The sequence below is a fragment of the Tympanuchus pallidicinctus genome, unplaced genomic scaffold (assembly GCF_026119805.1).
Source record: "Tympanuchus pallidicinctus isolate F22 unplaced genomic scaffold, pur_lepc_1.0 scaffold1, whole genome shotgun sequence".
NCBI classification, from domain to species: domain Eukaryota; kingdom Metazoa; phylum Chordata; class Aves; order Galliformes; family Phasianidae; genus Tympanuchus; species Tympanuchus pallidicinctus.
In genome coordinates, this window is record NW_026294618.1 from 17234063 (window position 1) to 17260395 (window position 26333).

Genomic DNA, 26333 nt, shown 5'->3' on the forward strand with positions numbered 1-26333 from the left:
GCTTTGGACAATGTGATGTACAGAATGTAAAGAATCTTAAGTCTCAGCAACATTTTTTATTAATGACTGTGTTCCAGCACTCTCAACTCTGAAAAAGGCTGTAATGTTCCATTCTCTTGTAAAATGTGGCAAAAGGTCAGCTCAATAAACACTCATACAGAAAATGTGAATTGGTAACAGAACAGCTCAACATACAGATAGATGAATATTTAATGGAGTGCAGATGAAATGTCTCACTTTATCCATTTTAATAAAACTTGCACATTTTTTTTGTAAAACACTTTTTGGGACTGCATATTTTGTGAAGTACTGATCTTATATATCGCTGAATGAAGCCACGTGATTATGACCCAGGCAATGGGAAGGAATAACCCATTATCAACCTACATCACCCAAATTGGTGCCAGAGGATATGAGAATAATAAATGGAACTCCAGACCAACCAGACATCACAGGAATCTGATTTATTCCCTATTGCAACTAAGACCTCAGCCGCAGTAAGAATTCAGAACTGTATCATCGTTTATTTCTGAACCACTGAATATTTCCCTTTAAAGTATGGGACTAAAAAGTATTCCAGTGTGCCCCTTAGTATGTACGTTGAGTGTGATGAGAGGTCTCACCAAACAAAACCACAAAGAAGCTGACCCATGCTGTAAAGGGTAGGCAGTGTAATGATTTCTCAAACTAGAATTTATGACTGCTTCATGCAGAAGGAATTAAAGCTGTAGAATCCGTTTCTTCTGGTTCTTTTTGATACCCGTGACATGACTGGTACCCTGCAAGTCATTTAGTGTGTAAGCATCCACCATATCCAACCACTCAATTTCTGTTGCTTACTGCCTGATTAGAGAGGCTACTGAAATTATATTTAACTCCATTTCTGTCCTCTTCCCTAGTTTCCTTATAATCCTTCTGAATAGCAGAATATTTTATCAGAGAACACACAAAACTGTTCTGCACATTCTCACAAAAGTGTGGTAATGGAAGAAAAGAAAAAAGAAATAAAACTACCATTTACCACTGTTCCCATCTCCAAGTAAGCTCTGTTTTAGCAAAATTATCTAAGGTATGGATTATACATCTCATTTAGTTTCTACATTAGTAGGGCAAATCACTAGTTAAAAAGAATGATCCTAAATTTACTTTAGATTTGACAAAGCTTTGAATAAGTAGTACTTATTTAAAGTGTCAATAACACTTCAGAGACCTCTTGGGAAAAACTATACAGCATTAATACAAAACAAATGTGAAGAGATTCATTCATCAAAATAGCTCTGTTACTTCTGGTTACAGCTTTGTAAAAACTAGGAAAAAAAAAACAAACACAGAAAATACTGTGTACTCATGTATTCTATCACTACATTGCTTATATCTGTTATTGTACTCGATTACTGTATTCAGAGAAGGATCAGCCAGCTACCAAAAGCCTTTTCAGAAGGTGGATGATTATGAACCTCTGCTATCAAAAGACTCAGCAAGGTGACCTGTGTGTGCACCATGGTGGAAGAGAAGACAGAGCACAACGGGTTTGAAAAAAAAGCTCAGCAGTTTCATGGGGTGAATGGGAAATGAAAAAGGCAAAGGTAAACCGTAATAGGCCTCTTGTGAATCTTCACCAGTGCCTCTTCAGTTCAGCGATAAAATGGACAGAGCAATCAAAGAAGAGTGCTGACTTCAACACTTCCATTTAAGAATTTAACAGATCTCATAAGAATTAACAACACTTCAATTTGTTGTCTATAATGCCATTATGCCATGTGGCAAGCTGCCATGTCAAAGGCACATCTTTTGGCCTCTTTTCTGCTTAAGAGACAACTGAGGAAGCCCACTCCTCTTGTTAAAAACATATAGTAAGGAGAGAGAAAAAAGAAACAGCACCCCAATCTACCAAAACACAGCTTGCACTCTGTCTTGCAAGACACAGAAGTCAATCCTTCTGATTTAAAAAACCCCACAGTATTTCCAATATTTCTCAACTGAGTAAGGTGACAGATGAAATAGAGTTGAAACTTATAAAGGTAACTGTCACAAATTCTGCTTAAAAAAGCACAACTATACATATTCAAGACACAATGTAAGAAACAGAATTACAAAAGAAAAACACTCACCATTTAAGCGAAACAAAAGAAAAATACCATTTAAATGAAACTTGCATATGTTTTTAAAGGTGACCAAACAATAATTTCATTTGTTCAGTACATAGGTACGTAGTTTTCTAACACATTATTCTTCCTACATGTTTTTCATATAACAATGACAAAATGTTAAGTGCTACATGGAGACACTGCTAAAAAAACCTAGACACACAGCAAACATATTTTGCTGAATGACATCTAGAATGGTAAAATCTGAAGCCTGTTGAAAAGCATTTGATATTTTGGACAGATATTTTGCTCTTGGAAAGCAAGAAGAAAATGTGCAGGCTGTGGAAACAGAGACAGGTATTGTGGGAAGAATATTAGGAAGCTGCTAGGCTGTGTAGGGATGGGGTCAAGAAAGCTAAGGCCCATCTTGAACTAAACTTGGCAAGGGGTACCAAGAAGAACAAGAAGGGCTTCTACAGTTACCTCAACCAGAAAACAAAAGTCCAATCCTAGTGAGTGACAGGGGCAAGCTGGTAACAACAAAGAGAAGGCTGAGATACTCAACAACTTTTTTTGCCTTGGTCTTCCCTAGTAACTGCTCATCACACAGCCTGCAAACAAAAAGTTCAGAAGGAGGTGGTTAAGAAAGCAAAGTCCCTCCTGCTGTGATTGAAGATCAGGTTCATGACCACTTGAGGAACCTGATCATCCACAAGTCTATGGATCCCAATGAGATGCATTCCAGAGTCCTGAGGGAACTGGCTAGTGTAGTCTCCAAGCCACTCTAAGTGATATTTGAAAAGTCATGGCAATCAGGTGAAGTCTCTGGTGACTGGAATAAAAGGCAACATCACACTCATTTTTAAGAAGGGTAAAAAGGATGATCCTGTGAACTACTGACCTGTCAGTCTCACCTCTGTGCTGGGAAAGATTATAGAGCAAATCCTCCTGGAAGCTACGCTAAAGCACATGTCAGACAGTGAGGTGATACAGGATAATAAGCACGGCTTCACTCATTCCTATTTGACCAATCTAGTGGCAAATTTTGTCAAGATAAGAGCTTTTAAGTCTCATCTTGTATACCGAAATCCGAAGGAATTTCATACTGACTACATCACCAATGATCTCTGCCAGAACCTATCAGACAATGCCACCTTTAAGGCTGGAAGACAGTGCTGACAAAACTACGAGCATTAACTCATTGTCTTTCAGATAGCAATTTATGTTGCTATGGTACTGCCACCTATCAAACTAGAAAATCTGAATACTTACACTAGGAAATCAGCAAATTACCAGGAGAGAAGCATGCACACGTTCATGTGCAACACAATCCTCTTCAAGACCTGATCCAACAATTCTAGCCATTTAAGCTGAGGGATTCGTTTAGTTGAAGCACTGGATTAAAAGCATTTTATTCCATCTAATCTTTTTACTACTGTGTTACAAACACTTAAATACTTCAGCTAGCTATATGCGTGCTGAGCCCAATAATTTATTTGCCTAAACCTAAAAAGTTTCAAAACACATTAATGAAATGGTAAACAGGAAAACACCAAAAATTTTAGAACAAAATTGTAAAAAAGTGAGTAGTTGAAAAAAGTTTAGAATAGAAACTGTTTTCCAACCCCTTCATTGCTATAATTGAAATCTCATTATAATTAATAATCAAAGTACCCTGGAAGCAAATTTGTGCTGATATTTGGCTAAAAAAAAAAAAAAAAAAAAAAAAAGACGTAAATACTATCACTCCATGTTACTATCAAGACTGTTCTAAGATTGTACCATGAAGTATAAAAACGTAAGAGACAAAGCTTTCTACAAAATAATGAAGAACTAAGGACATACTTCTAAGACTGCAAGAAGATAGCAGTATTTCTTTTTTCTCCCAGCTCCTTTTCTGATCCTGAGAAAGAGAATTTGCTCAGCTTACTTAGTGATGAGAAGAAATTCAAAGGCCCAAATACCAGCTCCTCTCTAATTGCTCAAGTAGAACATAAATATTTCACTGCAACTAAGACAGAAAAGGAAGAAAAAGTTAACAGATGAAACAATAATATGCATATCAAAGAAACTGCTTCTGATGGGAATGGATGCATTCCAGATGGAAGGAGCAGACCGTAAACCATGTCTGAGAGTCTACAGAACACTGTAATTTTCACTTTACATCATCTAGTTAACAAGAGAACAGTTGGGAAAAGGTGTGCCATTTGTTGATGACCCTAGTAGATCAATAACAATAGTGTTATGAAGGTCAAAAGGGAATGTTGCATAATTCAGTACAAAATTTAATTAAAAAGCAGATTAACATCAGGGAAAAAAAAAACCAAAACTATACTTGCTTCAGTAGACACAGTCACACTGGGAACAAACAAAACAAGAAAGAAAGATTGAGTACATTAACACCAAGCTATTACAGAAATAAATGTGCTTACCAGAGTAAGTAATTTGAGGGGAAAAAAATGTTATACTATCTGAAAGTTTTTCACCTGCTTGGTTTCTGGTAGGCTACATAATTATGGCACAGTGTAACACAAATTTCTTTCCAAAAAGAATGTAAGTGTACATGTAATACATGTAATAGCCCACTGGGGTTAAGAGGATTTTAGCATGGGATGACATTTGCAAAGCTATTTTAAATTGGAACTTCTACTCCACTTTACTCAATACTAAATTAAACAAGGCAATATAGCTTTTATGTATTCTACCTCAAGGAAATATTTTAAACAAGCAGAATATCCTGCAATTAAAATGTTTACTTGCAACTACTGGAGAATGGATTTTTGCTCTTTTTTATGCCTCAGATCTCTCAAAGAAGTAACGCCTTCTTATATAGCAAAACCACATTGACTGAGTTTAGGCGATTTCAACAAAGGCACTGCTCTCTAATTACTATTGTGTACTGAAATTTCACCTTTAAAGTTTAATGCATTTTTATCTTGATGTTTTACATTTGACCTCTGTTGACCACGCTTAGGAATTCATGGTAATTTTATCCATTATAATTAATAACGGAAAAATAGTGTCATTTTAAGACAATTCTTTTTTTTAGCTATCCATTCCAACTACAGTGACTCATTTTTTTTCCCCCAAAGAATATGACATCTGATTTTCACTTTGGTATGAATTACTCTCATTCATACATACGAGAGTATATATTATCCTGGAACACAAGTCTTATGAGGAGAGGCTGAGGGAGCTGGGATCGTTTAGTCTGGAGGAGGCTCAAAGGAGATCTTTCTGTACTCTACAACTTCCTGAAGGGAGGCTGGTGATGAGGAGGGGTTTGACCTCTTCTCCCAGGCAACAAACAGGACCCGAGGAAATGCCCACAAGTCGTACCAGGTGAGGTCTAGGTTAGACATCTCAGAGAGTGGTCAGGCACTGGAATGGCTTCCCAAAGAGGTGGTGGAGTCACCATCCCTGGCAGTGTTCAAAAGGCGTCCGGATGAGGAGCTGCTAGATATGGTTTAGTGCTTGTGGTAGCAAGGGTAGTGGGACGATGGTTGGGAATAGATGACCTTGCAGGTCGTTTCCAACCTTGCAATTCTATGATTCTGTGATTATGAGCATTCAAAATGTAAAACAGAACAGATTGCTTTTAAAGAAACTGAGGAGATGTACAAGGAAACTATTCTGCATCATCATTACATACCACAAATATTAAACCATTAAGCTGGAAAAAAATACAACCTCTGTCTCAGTTCATATTTAAGATGAACATACCAACCTGGAAAATTATCTGATCACCTGTGAGGAAAATAAGGTCAAAGTTGCTTGGAATCAGCCTGCTGGTTGTACGTATCTTAGATAAATACAGTGTCTTTAAGATGTGGAACAGCTATCAAATCTTCCTCATACAGCTTTGAGGGGGAGAGGGAGAGGGAGATGTTGCTCCCAAGGATGTAAGAGAGAGAAAGCAATTCTGTTCTGGCTAACAGTAAACTATGCAGTACTGGATTACAGATCACAAAATCACCAAGGTTGGAAAAAGAAAAAAAAAATTACTATAAATGTATCGTTAACTAGCTAATTTAAATAACAAAATAGACATAAATCATTCGTATATTTTGGTTGGAACTTATTTGTATGAACACAGAATCCACTGATGTTTGGTAAGACTACGTATCATTTTGTGGCGTAACAAGCATAAAAGGAAGAGATTCAGCATTTTAATTTTGAATCACGGTATATAAATGGAACAAGCACTAAAGAAACAATTTCAGAAATGAGACTATAGGTAGAAACAATGTACACATTAATTGTAATACATATACTATTTTGCATAATTTCTTTATATTCAAAATATCCATAATATGGGATGTAATAAATCATATTTTTTTTTCTGTGTTTTCTGTGTGAAGTAAGGAAAGCTTATAACTGTGCTTCTGATAGCAGTGACAACAGTCCCTTATTCGTTCATCACAGAGGAGCATACCTAAAAGAATTTAAACTCCAAGTAAGAGCAGGAGGTGTGGAAAATGTTCTTGTATCAATTCAACTTAAAATGGTGAGCAGGGTTGGTTTAATTTTCCTCTGAAGCTCTCCCAGGACTCCTTTCTTTTCCTTTTGGCAACGCTGCCAGCCTCTCTTATTGTCCTGACATTTTATATGGCATTTGCAGTCATACCGTGCAGAAATTCCACTTCTGTTTTCTTTATCATGATTCTAACATCAAATATTTTTTCAAAAAAATCTTCCTTTCCTGATTTCTACAATCTCTTCCTTTTGTCATCTCTGTCACCTGTAGGTGCACAACATTCCAGGAGGGCAGGGGAACAACCTACTGTGATCCTGGTATTATCCAGCAAACTTAGTTAATTCACTCCTCAATCTTTCCTGCTTGATCTAGAGATTAAACCAGTCTTACTTCCTACTGAAATCTACAATTGCTTCATTATGGATTTAAATCATTCAAATTCCATTTTCTCTGTTCCCTATATTTAACTTTTTCTGCTTGAATGAGAGTGTACATTTTATAGTAAAGGCAGCCATCACCCATCAACATCTGTAAGGAAGGATCAGCCCTAGTTTTAACAGGGAGAATTCTTGCTAGCAAGTCTTGCATTTACAAGTTTTTCTAGGTAGGAATTCCAAACAGGAAAAAAGGACACTGCAGTTTGGCCCATGTGATTACCCAATTCTGTACCTGATGCAAGAATTATTGATGATAGTATTTTGTATCAGTATTTTGTATCAGAAAATATCAAAAATACCTGTCTGGAGTGAGCACAGTAGCCATTTTCTCAACAGTAAGCATCTGGGGGGGGCGGGGGACGGGAGTCACTGCTGTAGTGGTTTTTTGTGCAGCAAGCTTAAATTCAGTTTGTAATGTACATGCATCCTTATTCCAGATTTTTTTTGCAGAGAGAAGAATCTGATTTTACTTCTTTTAAAATGTGACTTTTTATTCATCTTTTGCTTCTGCGCTCCTTATGATGCTTTATAAACTCTCTCTTATGCCCTACCAGCTAATCTAACATGCCCATTCCACTGATAATGCTGTGTGTCTCTGAAAGAGCCAAGGATTAAAAGGAAACATTAAAATGGCATTTCATTTTTTATGAGATAATTTGGACTTGTTTCTGGTTAATAGACCAGTGAGTTACAGGAAAGTTAACGCTACCAAAATGAGTGTTCTATAAGCTACAATAGTTGAGAATAACCTAAGAACTAAAAAAAAAATAAAAATGTGTGCAAGTAAAGACATGGCTTTTATCCCCCTTATCAGAACTCCGTATGTATAAGGTTTATTGTTTTGTTTTGTTTTCTTTTTCCTCCTTTCCCATTTTCTTTCTGATTGTGATTGATGATACAGTATCTTATTTACTCCACTAACATACAATCAGTCTTCTGTTTTCTGGTGGAAAATGCCTGAACTACTAATGTATTGTTCAACACTTAGTTGTATGGGCTCTAAAAACTGCCTTCATACTTTTTATCTTCCTGTGTTAGTGATCCTAGCACATTTTTTTTTAATACATGACCATGGGGATTCACCAGTGTGTGCTGCAACAGGCTGACATCCCAGAATTATCAATCCAGAGATACATCCCAGAATCTTGATGGAATTTGCTGACACAGTCACCAAGCCACTCAGTGACCCTTTTAAGTCATAGCAGTCAAGTGAATTCCCAGATGACTGGAAAGAAGGCAATATCACATCCATTTTTAAGAAGAGTGGAAAGGATGACCCAATGATCTACCGAACTTTTAGCCTCACCTCAGTGCCAGAGAAGATCATGGAGCAGATCCTCTTGGAAGCCATAACAAGGACATCAAAGAGAGGGAGGTGATACAGGGTAACAAGCATGGTTTCACCAAAGGCAGGTTCTGCTTAACCAACTGTGTCACTTTTTATAATGGCATAACTGCATCAATGGGCAAGGGAAAAGCCACTGATGTCATCTACCTGGACTTCAGTAAGGCCTTTGACATGGTCCCCCCTAACATCCTTCTCTCCAAATTTGGAAGATATAGTTTTTATGGGTGGATTGCTCAATGGATGAGAAACTGCATGCAAGAAACAGAGCAGTGATCAATGGCTCAGTGGTGTCCTTGAGGGGTCCAGATGTGAAGTCTTCAGAACCGGAGAGACATGGATCTGTTAGAGTATGGCCAAAGAAAGGCCACAAAAATGATCCAAGGAACAGAATACCTCCACTACAGGGACAACCTGAGAGAGCTGGGTATGTTCAACCTGGAATAAAGAAGCCTGCAGGGTGACTTGATAGTGGCCTTTCAATATCTAAAGGGAGGCTATAAAAAAGATGCTTTAGCAGGGTCTGCTGTGATAGGTCAAGGGGAAATGTTTACAAACTAAAGGAGGGGAGATTTAGATTGGACATAAGGAAGAAGTTTTTTTACTATAAGGTTGGTGAGGCACTGAAACAGGTGGCCCAGAGAGGTGGTGGAAGCCCCATTCCTGATGACATTCAAGGTCAAGTAATCAACCTAATCTGGATATAGATGTCCCTGTTCACTGCAGGGCAGTTGGGTTAGATGACCTTTAAAGGTCCCTTCCAACTCACACAATTCTATGACTCTATGACAGATAGAATAGTGAAAGATTTATTTTTATACTTATTTATTCCCTTGGAATGTAGTGCGACTAGACACCACTCAACTATTGGTTTAGCATATTTTATAAGTCTGCACTACCTTTCTGAAATTATTGTTGTCCACTGTAGTTTCATATTTCAGTGTAATCAACATTTCAGTCCTTATTTACTCAGGTATAGATCTTAACTTATTCTTATTTTTAATTCTGAAAAAGATACAAACTCTTCTGCTTTCTTATGATCTTTTAAAGTGTGAAAATATTAAATAGTTGGGAAAAAAAATTAAAGTATAGAGGAAAGGATAAAAAATTCACTCCAAGGCAACAGATGGAATAGAAGGAACAGTGTGTCAGAGATCCCTCAGTCTACTTGTGGAAGAAAGCAAAGACTGCTATTGCTATTCAAACAGCCAGGGAAACCAAGAAATTTTTGCCTGCATTTGTTTGAAAGATGCTGACTATTTGGTCTTTTGTAATTCAAGATAAAAAACTACTGAGGCTGGTGGTACATTTGTGTCTATTCATCAACAAGCTACACAATAAATTCTCATTCTTCTGTTTTGTTTAAATTATTTTGCAATTTTTACATTTAAGTTTTAATTTTATCAAAAAAAATTTATCATATTCAATATCATTCTCCAAGTTCTTTTTAGCCTTGAAATCAGGAACCTAAGAAAATAAGGCCTGGATTATCAATGTACACTGCCATGTGAGCACCCACTGTCTATTCATAACTTTGGAATCTATGGGCCAATGATACCTAAGGTTCAAGAATTACTAGTAATCTACAGTTTTGTGGCTGGTAAAAAAAAAAAAAAAAAAAGCATCAAACAGCTGCTGGACGGAAGAGAAAGATTCTGCTTTCTTTCCCTTTTTCACTATCAGGAAATTTATAAACAGTTCAAATCTTTATGAAATATGATACAGAAAACGCATAGAAGAGAAAAGCCTATAGATTCTATGTGTATAAACTGTCATTTTTAACAGCAGTTTCTGGCTAGAATTAACTATTAAAATTCAAGAAAATTAATAAGTTTGAACCACAACACTATTACATTTACTTGTTAAAAATATTCCTCTCTCAAATCAATGTTGTAACAGCAGCACAAAACACACTGACAACATTGTGACCATACTGTGATGGAGCAACTTAACTTTTTACTTCTTACCAGCAACTCTGTAACACAAATTATCATTTAACTTTGTAGTTAATCACACTCTCCTTGGGGAGAAAAAAAAAAAAAAAAAAAAAAAAGCAATAATCTACAGTTAAACAGTGTTTTAGATTTTGAAAGCAAAAAAACCCAGAATCATAATAATAATAATAAAAATAGAGCAAGAACTCATGGTTACAATAGATTTTTCATAAATTGAGTATTTTACCTTTTCGTCCAGGGTATACATGAGGGTAATACTCATAATAAAGATCAGGCTGGTCTAAGTTTCCAAATGGTTCAAATTCCATTTCTGCATTTTGGAAGAGATTCAGTTTTACGAGCAGTGCTAGTCTCACAAACCACAGCTACAAATGAGTACACATAAAAAGTAAAAGATAAAGTTTGTTATTAGCTTCAATCACAAGCCACATCCAAATAAAACTTCAACTTTCAAGTTTTTCTGATAAAATTAAGAGTTTCTGTGTTACTTGCGGATAAGAATTGGGATTTACATGATTTTTCATGGAATAGTTTCCTCAGAACATCAAAACAAAATCCAGAGACTGATGCTTTACTTACATAGGGTACTGAAATACTGAAGATGATTGTAATAAGTAGGCTGTTTCAAAATTAAAACACCTCCCTTTAATTGATTTAGCATATAATTTACATCATTCCAACTTCTACTTTTCCAAATTTGTGTTAATTTTAAGATCTAATATGATTTTGGTAAAACTCCATTAATTTGATAGTTCCTAGAGTCAGGATCTGACCTGTCAAGTGGTCACATCCTGCAGATGCTCCAGACATGAAGCAAAAGTTTCCTGCAGCCCAAGAGGGGCCCACGGAGGAGCAAGCTGTCCTCCTTCAGCCCCCAGGCACTATGTGGAGCAGATCTTCATGTGCAGCCATGGAGGTGCCCACAGTGCAGCAGTGGAAGTGGCCTGAAGGAATCCACAGCCCACAGACACCCCCCCGCAGCAGCAGCATGGGCAGACTGCAGCCCGAGGAGAGTGGCCCATGGTAGGGCAGGAGGGCTGAGAGGACAGTGCTGGAATTGTTCCTGTAGGATGGGCTCTATGGTATGGAGCTGCACTAGGGCAGTGCTGGGAGACAAGCAGCCTGTGTGAAACCCATATGTGATCAGCTGGGGAAGGACAGCATTCTGCAGGATGGACTTCATGTGGAGCTGGGGCAGAGAGTGACCACAGAGAAGAGGCAGAGATAAAGCATTATAGACTGACTGCAGCCCTCATTTCTCATTCCCCTGGGCCACTCAGGGAAGTAGAAGCAGGTGGATGGTAGGAAGGTGTTTTTAGTTTGCTTTTAGTACTCACTGCTCTTGTCTGTTATCAACAGACAATAAATTACATTAATCTCTTTATGCTGAGTATGTTTTGCCTTATGCTGAGTATCTTTGAGCTTACCTGCAAGGAATCTGTTGTATGGTTTGTAGGTAGTCCACTTTTTTTATAGCCTTGACCATGAGCAGTTAACAGACGTCCACATAAATCAACTGCTGCCCTCCAATTTTTACTGCTCTGGGAAGAAGAAAAGAGTAACTAGCAAGAACACATAAGCAAAACCCCCTAAAATGCACTACTGTTTATTTTGTCTGAAGGAACTACATTTTCCCATCAGGAAAAAGACACGGTCAGGAGAGCTGGTGTTAAGAAGCACAGTGTCCTTTGTCAAAGCTCCAGATGTAATTAGGGAAAAAGTGAAGCAAAGTATGAGAGAAAGTAGTATTATCAGATGACTAAACCAGAAGAAGACATTCTTAAGTATATTTTTTCTTTCATTAAACAAAATCCTGCCCAGCTATACAAGTCTCACTGCACTGTCACACCATCATCCTACTACGGCTTCTGCCTAGTATGTGCAAGTGCAGCTGTGTAAATATCTAATACAATGAAAATATGTTTAAAAAAGACTAAGGCTTCATGGGTTTGGAGAATGTGCCAACAGAACAATCAGCTGGATGGAAAAACACCAAGTAAAAGGTATGATGAGGTTTCATACTCTGACCTGTTTCACAGCCACATTCATTCAAAGTGCAGCTGAGCTATCACAGTGCACTGAATACCATCTTTTCCCTGCACTGTCATATCCTAGACAAAAAACGGAGTTCCACTGGAAATGCAGAAGTTGGTTGACAACATGATCATGAAGCAGCACAGCAGCTTCTGAAATGTCTACACAAAAGCAAAAATCAATGCACGTTTCTAACAGTCTTAAACAGAAATGTTCATCACCTACTTCTCTTCTGCAGAGACAAATCATTTTCTTATTGTCCTCAGAGCAGAAGCAGACTTAGACTCTCAAACTGCTTAACTTTTCTTCCCAAATGAGAGGTAGTATCTAGAAGTAATAGTGGAACACTGCTGAGCAATTAGAACACTACAATTTTAAAAATCCTATTCTGGACACAAACAAAAACCAGTTTTTCTGTATAGTAGGAGACAGACAGGAAAAGTCAGATGACCACTGTAAAAGAACTCTTTGGTAGAAAATGAAACAGAATTCCTTATGATTCCAAAATTAGAGTTGTCTGCTGGTCACAAAGTGCAGCTCTCCCATGGAAGCTTACCTAGAATGCTACAATAGTTCAAATACGAGAATAATACTTAGGCATTATATTTTTTAGAACGAGAAATGGAAAAAAAAAAAAGAAAACAAACCTTCCAATTGAGTAAAATGACCCAATCCAAGCCAAAAAAGGAAAATATTTTTTATCATTTTCCTCTTCAGTTAAATGTCCAAAGAACTTTAATTATCAGAATTTTCACTATATGTGAAAGACTGTGTTTTCATTCTCTTGTGAATATATTCATATATTCATATTAAAAAAAATGAAAAAAAAAAAACAACCCCAAACCTGCCAAATAGCTACCACCCTCTCACAGGTAACTGCTCCCTAGAAACCTTCTCCTCCAGGCCAATTTTGCTTGATGTTCTGAACTCCAGTTGAACAAAGAAAGCACATGACTGCAGAAGTACTCTAATTTATTCTTTGTATACAATACTGTACGTTGTTTTCCTGAATGAAAGCAGTGAAGCTGAGGTGATGCAACAACAAGGACTAATACCCACGTGGAATTCTACTGTCAAGCAAAGAAAGTCATGTAAAAGAGAGAGAACAAATGGTAAAACTATGAAAGAAGATATAAACAGGTTATTTGCAGAACATGTGTTCAATTACAGGTGAACTCACCTGACACAGAAAGAGAATTTATAACATTATCCAGGCTATAAGGAAAACAACTGCGGGTCAGAGGTAAGCTACTGAAATTTTATCCAACAAATAGATATTTTTTAGTGGTAGATATTCAACTTCCCTCCTTAATCCTCTCAAGCCCCCAACTACTGTTTGCACTGTTTGTGGAGACTCTGATCTTTTCTTCAATCAGCTACAAAAACGTTGTAAATTACTGACTGATTTAGAAGTAGAGGAATACAAAAGCCCTTTATTTTTAAGGAGAATTTCTAACTTATTAAATATGTATGCCATACTACTGCATCTAAGTTTGTTATAATTGAAAATATATGCAAGAACACAACATTAATCACATGCAAAAGTAACTCTATATGTTTTTTTTCCTTTGAAAATAGACTCAAAGGGAGTCATTAACTCTACGTGTAACACCATTAAAGTGATTAAAATGTCCTCCTCCACTAGCTATGACATTCTTCTCCCCTGTAAATTACATTGGTAGAACACTTTCACATCAGTTAAGAAAATGTAGTTAGTAACCCTTTCCTGGTCTAGCAACTTGAAGAAATTATTGCATACTTAGAGCAATCATTGCATATTTATTGCAGCAAAATGCACAGGTTTTATTTTAGGTTTGTTTAGTGCAAACACCTTACAGCTCAAAATATCAGAAAGGTCTCTAGTAAGAAACACCATGCTACTTGTTCAAATGAGGGTAGAAAACTTACTGTAAAATATGGAATAAGAACTGGCATAATCACAACTTGCTTTCGTATGCATAATTTTTATTTGTTGGTGCAAAACAAAGCAAGGCAGTGAAGACAGGCTACTACATGTACTTCTGTCAGAGGTAAATGCCTTTTCCTATACCAAATTAATAAAACATTTCAGGAATCAAAAACTCATATTTTCTTTTTTCACCTGCAGCCCTTTAAAGCCTCAGAGTTGCAAAACTGCTTCAAGTGCACATCATCTCTACCATAACTCTACTAGGAGCACGTTTTCAATTACCTGTTAAATTGTCAAAGTGCAATTGTTCAACAAAGCAGCTATACAGCAGTGGGTACAAATCTCACCCAAACAACCAGAAACCAGATTCATACCAAACAAATACTTTTGCTAGTCCGATTTTACAAATGGAGCTCAGTTGGTGGTGAACAGCTATCTGCCTCAGAAACAACACTGCTGTTGTTGGTGCACCTTTGGCAATTCAGCCAACTATCTTCCAGGTTGCATTCATCATCTGACAACTAGCTGTCCTTAAAGCAACTTTCGCAGTTTATATTATGATCCACCCAAAACAATCTCAGTCATCAACATTCTTTGCTGCAAACACTAATTTCATTGTTTCCACAAATTTATCTTTTAACTTGTAGAATTTTTTTATTAGAACTTTCATATGGAAGGTTAAGAAATTATGTATACATTACACGATGTATACTGGAATCAATCTGAGGTACTCTCTTGTGATCCTGCTGAATGGAGCTGGTATCTCTATTTGCAGATATAATACAGAAAGTATTGTCAATATAAAGAAGGATATCACTACTCAAGGATCACATAGTTTATGGTATCAGAATAATAGAAGAGGTAAAACATAGTTATTAACATGTAAAAAACATGTATGTGAACATGTACAGTATACTGCTCTGAGTTCTAGACAGTCACAGTGAGACAGAGCTGGATTCAATAGAAAGAGATACCAAGAGCTGTAGGATGGTTGAGCCAGTGTACCTATTACAGGATAACTGGCAGAAATCAGAAAATTTTGCCTTTAAAAATAAGATACAAAAAATCTGAGAAACAGAAATGTCACTGCTGTCTCTCCATACAAAGTAACAGTAGAGAGGAAGGAAACATCAACAAAATAATTTAAAAAGCAACATGAAACAGAAGTCACAATCGTTACAACTCTGAGTGAATGCCGTCACTGGGGCATTTTAACCTAGCAAACCTAAAAGGACTCAGCATTTACTTTTAGTTCCAGTGGCTACTGGTGCCTTTTTACAGCATCTTCCTACAGTTCTTGGGTGTGTTACATGGGACTCCACATTTACACATCTAAGTTTAGGTGTTTCCAGTAACTGTATTGATTTGATCTCTTTTGACTTCAGAGTTGAGACACTAGCTCACATGAACACATTTAAATAATAGGATAGAATTTAGCTCAATACTCACACATAAGTCTATTTTTCTCCTTTCTGTGTGTGGACCCCTCTGAAACAGACCTTATTGCATGGTTGTCCATTGCAGAAAGGAATTAAATTATACGACAGAGGTGATCTCATTAATTTCTACGTTGATGTGTAATTCATGTGGATACTAAACAGGTAAGGAAGAATCCTGTTTTTGTGGGAACTGCGTAGCAGTATTCCAAATTGCAACAGACTGAACTCAAGCTCCAGATTTTATCCAGATGTTAATTAGAATATTCCCTGTAAGTGGCCCTTTACATGAAAACATAACATTCCCTGAATACGTTTTGTCAGGAATTCGCTCAAAGACAATAAAATTGGTGGTTGCTAAAGAAGCACTTCTTATACTTATTTTGGCCTGGCATTCAGCTTTCTAGGTAATATAATCTATTACAGAATTTTAATGGTTCTAAGAAAGTTCAAAATACTTATTACTGTTCAGACTGCTGCCAAACAAAAATAAGTTTCCTACATTAAGAATTTCAGAAAACAAAAACAAAAAAAGAAAACAACACAGTCATATTAGCAAGGAACAAATAAAACAAATTAATTCTTATAATAAAAAAACAAAGTTCTACAAACAAAACTGAGAATTCATTGTATTCCACACTCAGCCATCAGCTAACAGTTGGAAGCCCAGAAAACTGAAGAACACCAACTTCTGGCAGAATGGCTGGTTTCAATTTTACAAAACAAAAACAAAACACTGTCAAATGAGATAAATTTTAAAAGAGATCTGCTGCAGGTAGTAAAAGATGTGACAGCAGCACAATGCTTCCTGTACACTCTGCTTTAATTCCAAAGTCATAATAATGTTGTTATGAAGCTTAAGTGCACACTCAAAGCTAAAATGATAGCCACGGCAGCACTGTACTTAAGGTATAAGATAGTTTGCAGCACAAAACAATTTGCGTGGACAAAGCTACTGGGCCAAATAGAGAAAGATTTGTTTCTCCCTGTATAGCAAACTGACTCTAACAAAAGAGCAAATGTGGGGAAAAAAGCCCTTTCCTTCTCTGGCACAGATGGAGACAAGATTTCTTAATGACATTTTTTTTTTCTCTAAACTCTCCAGTTAAGCAGAACATGGAGAGAGACAGAAAAATCATCTCTATGATGGAGACCACAGTATGTTTTTCCAGGTTTAGTTTCAAGAATTAACTCTGAATTCATTTGAAGAGACTACCTAGAATCTTCTAAACGTGACAAAAAGTCTCCTTTAAAGCTTTTACATGTAATGTAATGCAACTAAACCACGAAATGTTAAATGCTAAATACAAATTGTTATAACACGATTCTTAAGTGCTTTTCCTCAGTAATTTTTCATTCATTTTTTTCAGAAATAAAATAAGCCTGAAACATTTTGACATCTCAAGAGATTAAGTTCAGCTCAGCCATTTAATAGTGATGAGTTTCACATGGAACCCAGTAGTTGAAAGAACAAGGCAAAGCTCACGAGGCTGCTGGATGCAGCTACTTAAAGGTCTGAAAGAAGCTTTCTCTACAGAAAAATAAACCTTCATTTGGAAGCATTTTAGTGTAGTTTTCCTGCTTTAAAATAAAAAATAAAAGCAGTTGAAACTACCACTTCAGCTTTGCTTACCATGCTAATGGTACATCTTAACCTTCTGCAAAACACTACTGTGAAAACATCAAGAATGCACATGGAAATGAACAAAAAAGCTATTAAAATCTATTTTGAAACCGTTTGAAACACTTTGTAAACATTAACAGCTGACAAAATTCACAGTATCTTAAAATTGCCTTGTTTCTAACTTTCGCATACAAAAAAAAAAAATTACTACATCCATTAATACCAGTATTTAAATACCAGTTTCATTCCCATTAAAAAGATTACTGTACTTTGGTTAGTACTTCTGCAGGACCACAAACAGATTAATATACACTTTTTAATTTCCTTCTCACACTCATTAGCTATCAGTAATGTTGAGGGAAGCATGACATTTAATATATATTAAATTATGAACATTTGTACTTACAATTAGCTGTTTCAAGCCTACAAATGACTGTTCAACAGAGTTGGCATTTAGAACTTGTCTCTTCACTGCAGCTTGCTCCCCTAGGAAGCGGAGCATTAAGTCTTTTACTGCATCTCCCTTTGTGTTCATGGCAGAAAAAAAGAAGAAACACAATGAGATGCTTTTCAACATTATTTTGGTAAAACAATATATCGAAATGAAGGCAAGCAACATATCTTTGTCACTTGAGAAACACTCACCTTCCAGTACTTTCTGCGTGAAATGAACATAAATGTATAGATATTTGCAGTACTTGAATGAAAATTCCTAGATTTACTATGCGTTCTTGGTTAGATTCTTTCTTCTAATGTTTAGGTTCCAATTAGCACGAAAATACCCAAGCTTATTCGTTTCCTTCAGATCCTTCAAATCACTATATTAACTATCATACACATGCCCTTCAGTGCTGGCAACAAAGGGTTGGTGCATAACTCTCTCTATATATACACATGCACAGTATACCTTTCACATAACTTACAAAATGCCTTTCAGAAATATTACAAAGCAAAGTTTTACCTGATATTTATAACAGATAAAGTGGCACACAAACAACTGACTTTAAATATCCACCAGGAAAAAAAAAAAAAAAAAGTAGAAGAAAAAAAAAAATAATCACAGAACCAATTAAACAAGTATTTTTAATTCCAAAAGAACCAGACAATAACAATATATAACTGTTGGAATTAGAGAAATTAGGCTATTGAAGCAGATCAGTAATTTGAAGAAATGAGACTAGCTGAGACAGACATTTAACATACAGACTTCCGAAGTCAGAAACATTAATTCTACATTTTGCACAATGGAGCAGCTAGGAGGAAGACAAGTCCAAATACAGGGTCTACTTCCAGCTTTGCTAGCAATAAACTGAGTAATTCTGTATGTGGTACTCTTGTGTCTCAATTTCACATTCTAGTTCTGCTCAGCTATCTATTTCTCAGCATCTCCCTAACTGCAGCCCAAGACCACTGCAGTTCTGTGTACTACTTTTGGAGATTTCAGAAGCTAATCATGAAACTCAAATACATTTAATTCATAGAATGGCTTGGGTTAGAAGGGAACTTAAAGACCACCCAGTTAAAAACCCCCTGCCATGGGCAGGGTTGCCACCCACCAACTCAGGATGCCCAGGGCCCCATCCAACCTGTCCTTGAAGGCCTCCAGGGTTGGGGCACCCACAGCCTTTCTAGGCAGCTGTACCAGTGCCTGACCACCCATGGAATGAAACCTTTCCTCCTAACATCTAATATAAATCTGTCTATTAGTTTAAAACCATTCCTCTTTGTCCTGTCTCTTTCTGCCCCTTTTAAAAGTTGGAATCCCTCCTGTTTACAAATGCATACTCATACCAAGACTTTAACGCATGTTGTTGGAAACTGATTTAACATTAAAAACATGCCTCCAAAATGCTTTAGCTGGCATCTTGAGTACTTCATAATTATAGTTTCAATTAAATATGCAATTAATTCAAAGCCTGACAATAATACAGAACAATGACAGCAAACCAAGGGATGTCTGGCCTGTGAAAGAGAACAGTTAGGCCACTGAAAACCAGTAACTGGATGTGATGCAATTCATGTAGTCATAGAGAACCTCAAAGCTGGACTACGCTGACATGTTTGCTTATAAATAATAACAAAGAAAGCAGGAGGGAGCCCCTTTGATCCCCTTGCTGATTTTGCATCAGGTCTTATCACAGAAATATGCTACACTGACATACTGTAATGCCTTCTTTCCACTTAGGTGCTTTTGTACACGTAGATTTATACCTGCATCCAGCTTTGGATTTTATGTATGCTGTCAATACTGGTATCCAATATCTCAAACAAAAACTCAGCTTACGTTTTAGCCCTTACAGGCACTAGTAGGCAATAAATTAAATTTTCTAGTGAGGATGGGAGTAGAACAAGAGGGCAGCTGGCAACAAAGCACTGCACTGAACACATTCTTGGAGAGCTCTTATTCAGTATTTCTAAAATACAATGAACAACCAACGTACAACCACAGACTCTTACCTGGATATTATCAAATTTTAATCCAGGCATGGTGAGATTCTCTTTGTCTATGAATACAGTACTGTATTGTTGTGTGGCAACTGAGATGAGAACATTTCTGGTTTCCTCACTGGGAAGCCATGCATCATTTCTTCTGTCTAGTTCACTCATATTTAAGGCTGTGGCAAATGGGTCATCACTCCCAGAAAATACAGCCTGGATTTGTGAGAATGGTTTAGGGGACTGCGTTGTTTCTAGGGATGCTTGAGGACCACTTCCTTCAGGTCTCCCATTTCCTACAGAGAAAGTAGGGTTGGTCTGAGCACAGGAACTTTCTCCACCATTTGACAGAGAGGACACCTGTTCTGGAACTGAAGAGCTCGCGTTGGGATTACTGACAGAAATAAAATTGGATGTAGTAAACGAGTCAAAAAAATCTGAAGCTAAAGTATTAGTGTTAACAGTATCACCAAAGAACTTGCTTAGACTAGGACTGGGCTGAACCACCTGTGGATTAGACTTCACTGGAGTCTCAATGATACTACTGAAACTAGGAGATTTCACCATCTGAGGCTCGAAGCCATCAGGCAGAAACAACTGTGGTTGAGCATTAGCATTGTTTGCTTGGCTGAAAATAGTACACACAGGGATAGGCTCAGCCTCAGCAGATGGTCTGCTGCTAGTACTGGGTGATGATATCTGGTCATCTGGTTTGCTTTCATCAATACCATTTGGCTTTGCTTCAACGGGAATGCTGTTTCCCAACTTTGGTTCATCCTTCTCTGTTTCCTGAATTGACTCTTCCTTTAAAGATGCCTGATCGTCAGTTCCAATCTCAGAGATATCTTTGGGCGTCTCTTCATGTTCAGTTTCACTCTCATTACTTAAAAGCTCTTCTTTACCCACTTCTGCTTGAGTATTTTGGTTATCCTTCGCTTCCATTTGCTCTACAATCTCCTGCAGACAACCAAGTTCACCTGTGTCATCTTCACTGTTATTTGGAGAGTCTGAAATAATGACACTCTCCATCATTTGTTCATTAAGCTTATCTATAAAGTTATTTGAATCTTCTGATACCGTTTCATTCCCTTCAGACTCATCACCACCAAGATCAATGGTTTCCTCGTGAAAGAGGATTTCTTCCTGAGTTTTCTGCTGAGTTGTATTTCCTCTGTCCTCTTCATCCAAGGCGCTCCGAGCATCCTTAGCACTGCAAGCACTATTCTCCATGGCAGCTGAAGGGAGAAACCACATGCAGGAATTAGTTTCGTCACTCCAAATAACTACGTATCAAACGAACACTGTAATTCTCGCTTTAAAAGCACAGTCATTTCACCATCTGACATTCTTCCTTCAAGATCTGCCCACGGAACAAAAATCACAAAAAGGCTCTCTTCAGCCCGCGGCGTTCTGAGCAAGCCCCAACCGCTGGGATTCGCTGGCAGATGCCTCCACCTAAGCACACGCAGCAGGACAGCCGCAAGAACTAATCCGGCGCAGGCGGGGAGCGAGCGGCTCAGCCCGGCCATCACCACCGCTACCGCGGAGCGCTGCTTCCTCTCCTCCCGGTTCGGGGCCTCCGCGGGGTCCCCCCGGCGCAGCAAAGTGGGCGCGGCCACCCCGCCGCCTTCATCGGCGCAACGCAGCGCCGCGGACACGTACCCGCACGTACCGGCACGTACCGGCACATACCCTCCTCCTGCAGGCCCGCACCCCACGGCCGTCTCACCGTCCAGCCCGGGTCCCTTAGCCCGCCGCCGCCTCCGCTGCCTTTCCCCACTGCGCCTGCGCTGGGCGGCAGTGCGGCTGCGCCGGGTCCGCTCCGGGAAGCGGCCGACGGGCAGCGCCGAGGGCCAGAAAGAAGCGGCGGGGAGAGGCGGGCGTTGCGTGCCGGCATGGAGGACGACGCGCCGGTGATCTACGGGCTGGAGTTCCAGGTGGGTGCGGGCGGCGGAGGGTCGGTTCGCTGTCGGCAGCTGTGGGAGTCGCCGTGCCGCTCCCTAGGCCGCCGGCGGGCTGGAGGCTGCGCCTCCTCCGCGCTGCGTGGCGGTGTCCCCGGCGTGCCCTGGGCAGATGTGCTCAACCGGGCTGCCGGGTCTCCTGCTTCCTTGTCAGCTTCTTGTCTGCTTCTCTAGCAGCCTTTTTCTTTTTTTTTTTTTTTTTTTTTTTTTGTGCTGGGCCGATAAGATGCCAGCAGTCTCCTGTAGGTTCTAGCTGTTTTTCCCATTTCAGAATTTATTATTATTTTTTTTTTCTTTCCAAATGGCCTTCTGAGGGTAGAGCATCGAACTTCATAAGAAGTTGTGAATTGTACGTGGTTATATCTAACTGCAAAGCAATATGGTGTATGTAGGTGTCTCTTGCTGTTTCCCTCTCTCTGTGCCTGTCCTCCATGACAGATTAACCCATATCCTTAGAGCTGATTCCAAGGGTGGGAAGCCACACGACAAGGCAAAAACTGCACCAGAGGAAGTTCCATACCGTCATGAGGAAGAGCGATGGTGGCAGAGTGCTGGAACAGGCAACGCAGAAAGGTGGTGGAGTTTCTTTCTCTGGAGATATTCAGGACCTGCCTGGATGTCTCCTTGTGTGATCTGCTGTAGGAACCAGCTTTCAGCAGGGGGTTGGGCTAGGTGGTCTCTAGGGGACCCTTCTAACTGCTGCAGTTCTGTGATTTTGGCTATAAGGATGGAGCTTCTTCCTGGACTGCCCTACTCTACTTTATGAACCAATTGATTGTAATGGAAGAATACAGTCTCATAGTGCAGTTCCTACAAGTTGTAAGGGAAACACCCAGTAAGGTAAGCAGGTTGATGAGAGCAATGCTGTCCCATTATTCCTTCCCACAATAAGGTTTTACTCAGCTGCTCTCTCTAGCAACAACTGCCCTACTCCTATTGCTGTTACAGCACTAATAGGAGAGCCTGTATTTCTTCTGCAGCTTACAGAGCAAAGTCTTCATTCTACATCTATTCAGTAATATAAAGTAACCATGAATATATGATTACATGCATTTTTTTCGTTACTAGAATGCTTATGGAAAGTGTTCTGGAAGCGTATGAAGGTTCTGTTTATGAAGTTTGGTGCTCTATCTACTGAAGTGCATGCTCTGTAATGCTGACTACACAAATAGGTCTGTCTTAGAAGAAAATCTGTGTGGTTTTCCTCTCATATAAGAGCTGATGTGTAGCACTGACCTACACCACAAGTTAAATCTACTGAAGTCTGGTAATACGGCACTGTTTTGTGTGTAGATTGTACTTAAAGATTAACAAAACTTAAATCTTTCCTCTTAAATATGCCCTCTAGTAAAGTTCATAGCTTCTTTCTAGGAGGTCTTATAATGACAAATTTCTCAGAAATATAGGAAATCTAGCCTGTCTGCTGCCTGCTTATGGGCCTGCACTATTCAGCCTTTCACATCACACATCTCTTGTGGACCTCTTCCCTTCTGCAGTCTGTGTAACAGCTCTGATGGGATTGGGAAGCAAAAGCACTAAGGTGGTGGTAATCAAAAAGAATTACATTTAATTCAGAGCATTTAGAGAGGGGATGGGGAATAAGAAAGATGGTTTATGACTGCTTCTTTCCAGTGTACGTATCAGAAACCCTGTGACTTCAGAATAACTTTTCTGTTAAAGCATGTTTAAAGAATTTTTCTTTTGTTGCTTAAGTCTGGCTTTTTATTTTTTTTACTTTCAGTTACCAATAATCTTTCCTTTAACTCTATGACAAGCTTACTCAAAGCTGAGATTTGAAATGGTAAAGCGTTTATAGAGAGGAAAGAATCTTTCTACTTCTATTGTAAATAATTCTATGTCACAAACCCAGGGCATCTAGAAGCTGCACTAGAGATTAGTCTAACCTGTGTTTGGCTCCGGGAGTCAATAACAGTCTGATTTGGGCTACTGCCTGAGGAAATGTGGTTGTTGTAAGTATGTGTTTGGTCTTCAGTGTAGCATGGTTTTTAAGTTTATGAATGTGAAGCTAATTCCTTCTATCCATCAGAGTTAGCAGATATGCTAACTCACTTGCAATAAAAATATTTCTGCATAATTTCTGGTCAGTTTTGAAGGTTTTTTTTGTGTGTGTGTGTTTAGGTATCAGTATAAGAAAGGTAGATTAGAATAACATGCAAATACTATCTTTTTTATTTGGTTTTCATGAAAATATGACCTAATGGAATAAGAATATCTTAGTTGGCAGAGCTATATCACTCACATTTCAGACACATGAAAATGTAAATGAAATATACAAATCCTGAGCCGTTGTACTAGCATATAAGCACTTGCTGTTTGAAACTACTTTGAAGAACTTGATCAAGTAAATTGTTGAATTCCATTTTGTGCAGGATTAGTTTAATTTTCAACCTATTTAATTTCCCTTCTTTTATCAGATGGCTGCAGATCTTTCTTGTGCTATTTATACTGTTCATATTGCCCTCAAAATGTAGTCTGTTTTTTCTTTGCTGTAGCTATGTGAACACTGCATAAACATGAAAAGTATACATCAATTTTAGGATGTGTAATTCTTTCATGATTTTTTTTCTCTGACAAAGACCATAGTTGTACTATGCTCCAATTGTAGTCAAAATGAAAATAAATGCAGAGAAATAGATGATGGGTGAGAAGCCACATGAATTGAGGACTTAGTGGTGTGACTGTGGATCTTTATGATGAATATGAGGCAACAACAGTAGCTGCAGAACGTTTCCTTTTAGAAGCACAACCCTTCTGTACTGAATCTTACCAAGTTTCACTAATAACCTAAATTATGATAGTGTGGTAAATGGGTCCCACCAGGAAATGCTTCTGTGCTGTTCCAGTGACAGATCACTGGCACAAGTTGCCCAGAGGCGTTGCAGTATTTCCTTGGAGATGTTCAAAAGCCACCTGCACGTGATGCTGGGTTCTGTGCTCTGAATGTCCCTGCTGGAGCAGGACTGGACCAGGTGAGCTTCAAGGCTCCCTTCCCACCTCAGCTGTTTTGTGACCTTGCTATTTTTTTGTTACTGAAGTAATTTGCTTCATATATTTCCAGGCTGGAGTTGACTTATGTTTGCTTTCTAACCTAGAGTACACAGACCATTGGTTTAGGGCTTTTGCCTGTTTGATGGAGTAAGGTGGCTCTTAACTTCCATGAAGTGAAGTGAGACTTTACAATAGATCTTAAAGCAGTACAAGATACTAACTGGCATGGAGTTGGCCACAGGTCTTGCACAGTGTGTGTGTGTGTGTGTTTAAAATTAGTATGTACTGAGAATAGCTGTAATGATTTAGTAGAAAGCAGGTATAGATTCACAGAAAAAGAAGAAGAAGGAAGGGAAAGGACTTTCCAGGGAGTTGCATGCCACTTGTGCAGAATCCAGGGAACCTCTGCATACTTTCAGGTTCAGTGATGCTGCCATTATGGGAAGTGCAGAGGTTATGGCTTGTGTTTGCAGAGAGGTTTTCTTCTCGGGAGAGCCTTTTTGATCCCTTGTGGGATAGAAGAAAGTTGCCTAAACAGAACTGAGATAATAATCTGAGTATAGCATTAGTGATATCTTTACAGAATTTAGTTTGAAAATTATATTGATTCAAGAAACTGAATGATTATGGCTTAGTAAAATTCCTACTGTTTTCCTCAATCTTTTTTCTTTCCCTATGTTATTTGCCTTATGAGTGCCAGTCCTGTATATTGTAGTCCAGGCTGGAAGGATGTTCTCTCATGAGTTTTTGTATCTGCCACCCCCTTCATGTCTCTTCTTGATGGCAGCATTTCACCTGAGAGGACATCATATACAACTCCAGCCAAATATAGTATTGGATTCAAAGACTCAATTGAGAGGAAGAAAAAAAAAAAAGGTATATGACAAAGCTCTCTTAAGTAATCTTCCAAAGATCTTAACGCTTGAATTGGACTAAATGGATACTACTTCTTTTAAGACTCTTAAGCAATTAGCAGGATTGAAGTATTATTAGGTATGGTACAGCCTAATGACACTATGAAGCTATAGTTATGTGAGTTTGAAGAGCTCTTAAAGATATTTACCTTTAAGCTTTGTTACAAGTATACAGTGACAGTGTGAAAGTGGGATTTCTAAGGATGATTGTGTGATGCAAGGTTTTGTGCAAAGGTTATTTTTGTAGCTGGGAAGGTTTGCAGAACCTGTCAGCCTGTGCAATAGGGTCAGTGCACTAAATGTGTTTGTGGTGGGAATTGTTATGCTATGAACGAGTTTGAGAAGGCAGCTGTCAGAGCACTGAGGGTCACCTGGGCATGCGTGCTGCCAACCTCTTCACTGATGGATTTGCTGCAGCTTTTTGCAGCTGATGGTTGGAGAGTCTCCTGCTGGGAAGGGAGGAACAAGGCTGTCCTATCCAGGTAAAGATCAAAGTGTACCTACTTGAAAATGGAGAATAGGCCAGAAGGCAGGCATAATATTTATGTTATTATCCTGGGGCTTTCTTGAGGAAGGAGGAAAAAAACATCTTGATTTTTTTCTTCCAGACTGGGACATCAGCAAAGCCAACCTTTTTCTCTCCTGCCCTTGCAAGGAGCTATATATTTCTTGGTTTTGAGCATAAGCAGGTGGTCAAATGGCTGCCTTC

The 26333-nt window shown here is 38.5% G+C and overlaps 2 protein-coding genes across 8 annotated transcripts in view; one reads left to right on the forward strand and one right to left on the reverse strand.

Moving 5' to 3' along the window:
- The window catches only part of TRAPPC12 (trafficking protein particle complex subunit 12), a 43698-nt gene extending 22061 nt beyond the window's left edge, over positions 1 to 21637 (reverse strand). For 2 of the 3 annotated variants that reach the window (XM_052700975.1, XM_052700965.1), the window contains exons 1-5: positions 21423 to 21435; positions 19762 to 20975; positions 17711 to 17827; positions 11729 to 11842; positions 10528 to 10666 (exon numbers count right to left, since the gene is read on the reverse strand). In XM_052700975.1, the coding sequence (XP_052556935.1) occupies positions 10528 to 10666; positions 11729 to 11842; positions 17711 to 17827; positions 19762 to 20970 (1579 nt within the window). In that variant the 5' untranslated portion in view covers positions 20971 to 20975; positions 21423 to 21435. Of the gene's footprint in view, positions 1 to 10527; positions 10667 to 11728; positions 11843 to 17710; positions 17828 to 19761; positions 20976 to 21422 lie in introns of all 3 variants that reach the window. The other variant, XM_052700986.1, reaches the window with a different exon arrangement.
- Positions 21527 to 26333, forward strand: part of EIPR1 (EARP complex and GARP complex interacting protein 1) — a 69900-nt gene continuing 65093 nt past the window's right edge. For all 5 annotated transcript variants that reach the window (XR_008210531.1, XR_008210532.1, XM_052700999.1 and 2 more), the window contains exon 1: positions 21527 to 21677. Coding sequence is in view for 3 of the 5 variants with exons in the window: in XM_052700999.1 (XP_052556959.1) it covers positions 21636 to 21677 (42 nt within the window). In the remaining 2 variants the exon portion in view is untranslated. The remainder of the gene's footprint in view (positions 21678 to 26333) is intronic.